The sequence below is a fragment of the Oryzias melastigma genome, linkage group LG9, assembly GCF_002922805.2.
Source record: "Oryzias melastigma strain HK-1 linkage group LG9, ASM292280v2, whole genome shotgun sequence".
NCBI lineage: Eukaryota > Metazoa > Chordata > Actinopteri > Beloniformes > Adrianichthyidae > Oryzias > Oryzias melastigma.
In genome coordinates, this window is record NC_050520.1 from 1082499 (window position 1) to 1090503 (window position 8005).

At 38.7% G+C, this 8005-nt stretch overlaps 1 protein-coding gene across 1 annotated transcript; it reads right to left on the reverse strand.

Annotated features, from left to right (window-relative positions):
* On the reverse strand, nt 1-5817 carry LOC112136369 (nuclear factor 7, brain-like). The gene is made up of 2 exons (XM_024258033.2): nt 4115-5817; nt 1-2368 (listed from the first exon to the last, which is right to left on the reverse strand). The coding sequence occupies exon 2, from the start codon at nt 2032-2034 to the stop codon at nt 625-627; it is 1410 nt and encodes a 469-aa protein (XP_024113801.1). The 5' UTR covers nt 2035-2368; nt 4115-5817; the 3' UTR covers nt 1-624.
* Nucleotides 5818-8005: the final 2188 nt, after the last annotated feature.

Consider the following 8005-nt stretch of genomic DNA (forward strand, 5'->3'; position numbering starts at 1 on the left):
TCTATTATTTATACAAGCATGGTGGTCACATTTTTAGATCATTGGAGGTTCATTCTCACTTATATGAAAAAATACAAAGAATTCATTAGTTCAGTTTTATATAAACAAACATTTAAAAAGGTGAAATAGGAGACTAAAAGGATGTGAATTGTTGAACAGAAATGTTTCATTCTAGAAGAATAAATGGAAAACGTGATGAACTTTGATTAAGTTAAAGTCTAAATGAAGATTCTTGAAAAGAAAATGTTCCCCCTCTCAGGGATCAGCTCCTCATCAGCTGATCATCATCTGTTCATCAGCTGTTCATCAGCTGACCATCAGGTGCTCATCCTCTTTTCTTCAACTGATCATCATCTGTTCATCAGATGTTTGTCGACTGTTCATCAGATGTTTATCGACTGTTCATCAGCTCCTCGTCATCTGTTCATTGGCTGTTCACCGGCTGTTCATTTTCTGGTCATCGACTGTTCGTCAGCTGTTCATCCTCTTTTCTTCAACTGATCATCAGCTGTTCATCAGAGAAACATAAATGTGGAAGAAACGCTGATCGTCTGGATTGATCAGGTGGACTTTGTGATGACAGAAACAGAAGATCTCCGTTATTGTCCTCACAAAAGTCTCATCTCAGTCAATGGGACAGATTTGGAGTTGGGATGTTTTTGGATCTCTGGATTTTCCAGCGCAGAAATAGGGGAGAAGTTTCTGGGTGAACGTATGTCTGTGAGTGTAGATGTTCGTCATGTCTGCAGAGTTGGAGAAGGTCACCTCCCCGCCGTCGTAGTCCAGCTGGACTCTGATCTTCTGCAGACTCGTGGTCACAGCCAGAAACTCTCCGTCACCGTTTGTGTATTTTCCATCCCGGTGAACCAAACACCAGATTCCATATTTTGGAGAAGCGGAACACTCCTCCTTCCTGTTGACGGACTCGTTGGCCACTCCGATGTTCCAGTGAGGATGATCTCCCACCTCCACCTCCCAGCTGTGTCTCCCGGAGCTGAAGCCCTCAGAGCCGAACACGTTACTGTATTTCAGGTTTCTCTCCGGATTGTCTGGAGGATGCTGGGAAGTTTCTCCATTCCTGACGGAGGTCAGATCCTCAGACAGAAGAAGCCATCTGTTTGCAGTGTTTGGGTCCAGGAGGACCGGGTGGAAGTGGACCTTCTCCCTCATCTTCTCCCAGACTCTGAAGGACAGGTTGCCCACATGTTTGGCCACATCTATCAGAGCTCCTGAGAGCAGCTGAGGTTCTGTCAGCGAGCTCTGGGTTCTGGCTCGGTTCTGGACACCTTTATAAGTGCAGAGGAACGCCTCTTCGTTTTTCTGCAGCTCTGCTTCAACAGCAGCAATGCTTTCTGACAGAGAGGACATCTGCTCCTGGATCTTCTTCATCGCTCTGCCCACAGTCTTCCTCTTCTGCTCCTCTTCCTCCCTCAGAGCGGACACTCTGGACTCCTCCTCCTCCTTCAGGAACTGGTGGAGCTTGTTGAACTCTGCTCGGATCTGTCTCTCCGCGGACAGCTGCTGCTTCTCAAAGTGTTGAATCACAAGTTTAAACTTCTCCTCCACTCGTCTGCATTCGTTCTTCTTGTCAGTGAGAGACTTAATGTCTGATTTCAGCTCCTCCTTCAGGTCTCTGACGGCTTCTTCTACAGAAACCACTTTGTGACTCTGGTGCTGAGAGAACTCGCAGACGGGACACACAGGTCTCTGCTCGTCTTTACAGAACAGCTTAACTTCTCCTGGATGTTTCTCACAGACCTCCATGACCTGTTCTTCTGTCTCTGATGGTCCAGGTTTTGGTCTTCCAGCAAACGAGTCGGCCAGTTCCTTCAGGCTGAAGTTCAGCCGCGTGTTCTTTTTAGAGGATTTCTTTCTACAGATGGGACACTTTTTGCTTTGCGCTTGTTTCCAGAGCTCCTGCAGGCAGCTGGAGCAGAAGTTGTGGTTGCACTTCAGAGTCACAGGATCTTTGAAAGTCTCTGAACAAACGTGACAGCTCAGGAAAGATTCCAGAAAAGCGTTTCTCTCAGCCATTTCTAACTTTCAGTCTCAAAGCTCACCAGATTCAGGTAGAAACAATCCCACAAATCTGTTTTATTCCAGCAAACGTTTAATCTCCTCTAATGGCGTCTGGGTTCAGTTCATCAGTCGGTGTTTTCAGTTTCATCAGGTGTCATTTCCTCTCAGAGGAAACCTGCAGTTAACTTTATTTCCAGTGGGGGGCGCTGTCTGATCAGCTTTTAGAGTCCTTTCATCTTTAAGCAGCAGTTGATGCAGTCATGATGACAGAACAGTGGACGTTTGAAGCTGGTTGTATTTCAGGTTTAAATAAAGCTTTTCAGGGAATGAAATGATTCCAGTTTTTGGTCTGAGAAGAGCAGATGTTACAGGTCCTGAGTGCAGCGACCACAATAACAGAAAGAATCGGGTTTCGTTCTCCAAAGCACTTCTACTAAATTACACTTCTCATTCAGTTCATTCTGTTTTTAATATACAATTTCACAATAAAAGTCTCAACTAAATATCTGATTAATACATCAGATTGATAGTAAATCGTTTTCTCTCTTCTATTTTCCCTCTTAAATTCCATTAAATTTTACTTTCAAAAGAAACTTCAATAACCACTAAAGTTAAATCCACTTTACTGCTTTTTACTATTATTTACCCTTTTTAGTTTATAAATGCTGGACATCGAACGTTTAGAAATAAACTTTTACAAAATAAAACAAAAGAACATATAATCTATATATAACCAGCTCAGTGGCCTTGTGGTAGAGTGTCCACCCTGAGACTGAAGGTTGTGAGTTCAAATTCCGGCTGAGTAACACCAAAGACTCTAAAAATGCCTCCCCGCTTGACACTCAGCATTAAGCGGTTGGATTGGAGGTTAAACTTTAAATCAATAAATCTTGTAAAACTGCTACAAGAACTATTCATGTCAGTTTTGTTTTTAGACATGTTTAAAGTTAAGTCAGGAGTCTCACAAAATCATCAAAATACGTTAGGAGCCATACATGCAGCCAGTCTACACGGTCGCCATGACAACACCGGCTCATTTCAGCACCACTACACCAGATCCCCAAAATAAGAGCGCTGTTCCATGCTTACACTTCTATTCCTTCTGCTACTTTTTGTTGGGATAATTTTGTAGAACACATTGAAAAATGTGGACAGTACCACATAAATTCTATTTAAAAAGTCAAAGAGATTTCATTTAGGTTACTACACACGTTTTACCCCACCAAACATCATTTGCCTAAATTTATATATGATTTAATTACAAGCTGTATCTTCTGTCAGAAGGAACCTGAAACCACTTCTCATTTGTTTTGGTCGTGAGAATTTACATAAGTTTTGGAAAGACATCCACAGATTCATCACTGACTCGATATTTAATGGTTTAAACTGTATTACAGAGATGTAATTTTTGGTTTCCATAACTTTAGGTTCAAAGATCATGAAGTTTGTTTTTTTATTAACATGTTTTTATTTATGGCCAAGTTTCACATCCATAAAAGTAAAGTAATGAACTAAAAGCCAGAATTTTTGGTTCTTAAAATAGAACTTCAACAATATTTAAAAACTATCTCAGGTTACAAGAATACAAAGTCCCAAAAAAGACAAGACATATGTAAATCTCTGGAATTAATAACATGAGGAAATCATGTTTTTTTCTTTTCTTTTTTAAATTTACTTTAGTGTCTTGTTTGTAGAGTAGAATAGAATAGAATAGAAATAGAAAATACTTTATTAATCCCTTTGGAGGTCCTCAGGGAAATTCAAGAAGGAAATTCAATTGTTTACTGTTCTGTATTTTTTTATTTCTTGACTCGCCATTAAATGTTTATACTTGTATGAGCATGAATTCTAATGTGTTGATTGCACTGTACTTAATTAGGTACTCAATTAAAAAAAAAAAAAAATCCCGCCATGGTTTTATCTCGCTACATCACCCGTTACTTCCGGTTCGGCTTTTCCCGCCATTCTCGCCGAAAAGGGGTTAAACTTTCCCAATTTATATCAGAAAATACAAAACAAACAACACTGCTAATCTGCTGAAAAATAAACCAAAGTTTAGGATTGTCATATGTGAGGTTTTAAACCGAACACTAACCTGTAAATAAGATCAGGAACGTCACGAGCACTCACTTCGTTCTCCACGCGCTTCGAACGGAAACAGGAAGTTGTTCCGTCTGCATCCACCTGGAGGCGCTGCAGGAGTGTCGAAGGTTCCGCTTTCCAGACTCGTAATGCTATTTCTTTTTTCCCTCTTTTTCACAGGCTACATTTAATAAATGTATTAAAATATTTCAAGTACAGCAAATTAACGGATTCCAAAATAAAATTTAAATGTGGAATCACATCACTTTTAGTGATTTCCTGTTTCTTTTGGTTTCTGTTTTTTTTTTTTACCTGATTCTTTTCATCATAGGTCAGCTGGGACTTCCTCTGCTTATCTCATTTCCAATGCATGCAAGACAAGAATGATGGTGAGAGACCAGGTTTGTTTATTTTGAAGAGTTCTACAAAGACGTCTCGTCTTCATGTCTGGATCCAGGAGATCATTCCGAGATTCTCCTGGTATCGTCTGACGAGGAAACATTAGATCATATTAGAGAATCTTTTTGTTTTTGTCTTGATGGAAAAAAGAAAATATAGTGAAAGATATCATAAGTCACCAGGGAAAATGCAGTGAAAAACAGCATCAAAAACAGATTTTTTTAACACATTTTTAAAGTCGCAAGTAGTTTACAACCATCATGTGTTGTCCTAAGATGAACATAAAAACGTTGTTTTATCGCGTCCAAAACGCTGTTTTACTGTGTCGTGTATGTGATATATTGAATATATGAAAACCTCGTCCAAAGTCGGTATTTTGACAAAGTAGCTGCTGTGACGAGAGGTTTTCCCTGTTTCACTGTATACGTTCGAATCCCGGATATACAAGGAGGAATTTTTGTGTTTGTCATCTTTTGGTGACCTTTAGTGACAGTATGGTTTTTTTGTTGTTTTTATTTTTTTTACAAATATGTGTTTCATTAATAAACTAGTAAAACTATCAAAACTTTTTTTGTTTCTTTTTTGTTGTAATCAAATTATGAAACCAAGATGCTCCCAATGAAACACTTGATTTCTATTAAATAAATGAGAAATAATCCTGATAGATGAACAAATCTTTTGTGATAATCTGATATCTGAGTTTATTCCATTTTGTGCAAGAAATTTGAAAGATTATGAAAAAGTTTGTATAACATTCTTTTCTTGAAAAGCAAAATTCAAATGTTCAAAAGTCGTTTTGCTAAGAAAGAGAAAATAAAATCTTAAGAAAAAGTGAAAGACTTTTTTGAACTGAACTCAGATGCCATTAAATCTGGAAGAAAAACAAGTTTGTGGAACATTTTCTGACAGAAGTTGGTGAGTTCTGAGACTGAACGACTTTGGTTGGAAAGAGTTGAGGGAAATGCTCTTCTGGAACTACGTTTGCTCAGAAACCTTCAACCACACTAGAATAAAATAAAAATAAAATTCAATTTGTTAATGAAAATCTTTCACCGGTGAGTTCTGCAGTCATTTGCTGGAAGAGCAAAATCCGGAACATGAGAGACAGAAAGAGAACGAACAGAAACTGTAAGTGTGTTAGAGTTTTGAGTTCCTCCTCATGTCAGCAGGGGGCGCCAGATACACGAACAAGAAATCAAACAGAAAACTCTCATCAGCATCAACTTTCAGTCCCTTTAGTTACTTCTGATATTCTCGGTGATGTTTTCTGAACTCTAAGAGACTTAATGTTTGAAATGTTCTCTTCTAGTTTCATTTTATTTATATGGCCCAACATCACAGAAACTGTGGTCTTATTGATTTTACAGGAGAAGAAAGTCGGTCATAAAATATAAACAACAGCTGATTGCTAAACAAAACAGACTAAATAAAACTGGGTATCCCTGTCCTTAGATCACACATGTCAAAGTCAAGGGCCGGGGGCCAGATCCGGCCCTCTGGGTAATTCCATTCGGCCCAAAGATTATTTTATTTTATTATTCATAATTATGTTAAAACGTTACAGTTTTAAAGTTATAAAAAATGGCATTCTGCAGCTTTTTGGACTATATTGGGATTTACTAAGATTTTTTTTAGTAATATTCCTAATATTCCTGCTACATGCTAGCTGTTTTGGCTAATTTATGCTTTTTTAAGTTTTTGAGGGTATTTTCAAGTTGATCTACATCTTTTTTAGTTTTTTAGGTTAATTTTTCTAATATTTTAGCTGGCTATCAGTTTCAGAATCTTCAGCTATCAGCATTCACACTAGGATTATCACAGGTAATGCTGTATATCTAGATCATAATTATGGTAAAAAAAATTGCGGTTTTAAAGTTTTAAACATTTAGTTTTAAGGTGTGTTTTGGATTTTGGCCGTTTGTACGATTGAGTTTGACACCCCTACCCTTAGACCCTCCTTCCTGTGGCGTCCCGGACAGGTCGGTTTGTGCTGGTTCTGCCTCTTTCATGGAGATCTTTCTTTCTTTGGAGCAAAGAGCGGAGGGCTTTGTCCTCTGGCCTTCTCACTTTCCCTTCCTTTCAGTAACCAGATCCCGACTCCTTTGTCCCATTGTTGTCCTAATCACTGCTGGACTGGGGTTCAGGAGGATCTTCTTTCTCCGCGGAGGAAGGGCTGACCACGGCAGGACCTTCTCACACAAGCTTTCCTGTTTCTGCTGCCAACAAGAGAAACATCTCCAGAATGTTTCATCATGTCACCTCTAGAGGGCAGCGGAGGACTGTTTATCCACAAACTTTAACCCCCCACTCCGATGTTGTCTCGGACATAGTTTCCGCAGAGTAGCAAGGGTTTGTTAGAAGTTTCGCTCTGAGTTGTGGGCAGGGCTATTAGCATAGAAAACTCCGCCCTCTTTCCCCTCCCCATCGCAGAGAGTTTGGGGCTTGTGGCCCCGCCCAGCGTGTTTTATGTGCCACAAATTTAAAATGTTTGAAATTGTATTTTAGTCGTCACACCGATTTGAATAAAGAAACACTTAGAAATCACATTTGATTATTTTTCAATAATTTCTTTTTTGCATTTTTTTCTCTAAAATTTTCTCTTTTTTTAAATTCCTATTTTTATTTTTGAAAACAAAAAAAAAATGACATATTAATCTAAAAACACTGTAAAACTACATTTTTTAACAATTTAAAACTGTATTTTTTAATATAACTTTGTAAAAAAACTGATTTTTTTCTAAAATTTTTAAAATACTTTTCTCCTTTTTTTTTCTTTTCTTGGAAATGAAAAAAAAAACAATTGACATTTTAATCTTAATTTTTCATTTAAAAAATAACACAAAAAAGTGGATTTTTGACCCTTTAACACCTGACGCTTAAACACAATTTTTTTTTTTTTTTAAGATCAGATTAAACACAAAATCTTTAAAATAATTTTACTTTTCAATAGTCAGTACGATCAACATAATCCCAGTAGATTCTGAAGGAGAAAAGCGGCGTGCACGCCGCTTTTCTCCTTCAGAATCTACTGGGATTATGTTGATCGTGTTAATAATTAATAAATTACAGTAAATCAAAGAACGTAAACGCTGTAGCGGCAGCGTTAAAGGGTTAAAAAACTTAATTTTTCTGCTGTTTTTCAGTCTATTCTCGAATAAATGTGAGTAGAAGGTCCCGTTTCTCCCGTTTCTCCCGTTTCTCCCATTTCTCCCGTTCCTCCCGTTCCTCCTCAGATGAAGGAGCAGCTTCAGGAGTTAACGTCCTCCCGCTGAAGTTGAGAGAGCTCCAGCTCGTGTTTGTTTTCGGTTGTAAAGCTGCGCTCCTGCTGCTCTCCTCAAATGTGCAGGTTGCATGCTTGACCTCCTCCCTTGGGGGGGGGAGATGGGCTGCACATGCTCCCCCAAACCCTCCCAACAATCTGGGACTCATTGTTGTCCCAACATGTTAAACCTGGAAAAGTGAAGGTTTCTGTTTCCTCTGGAGTGAAGGAGAATCCAGGCCGGCG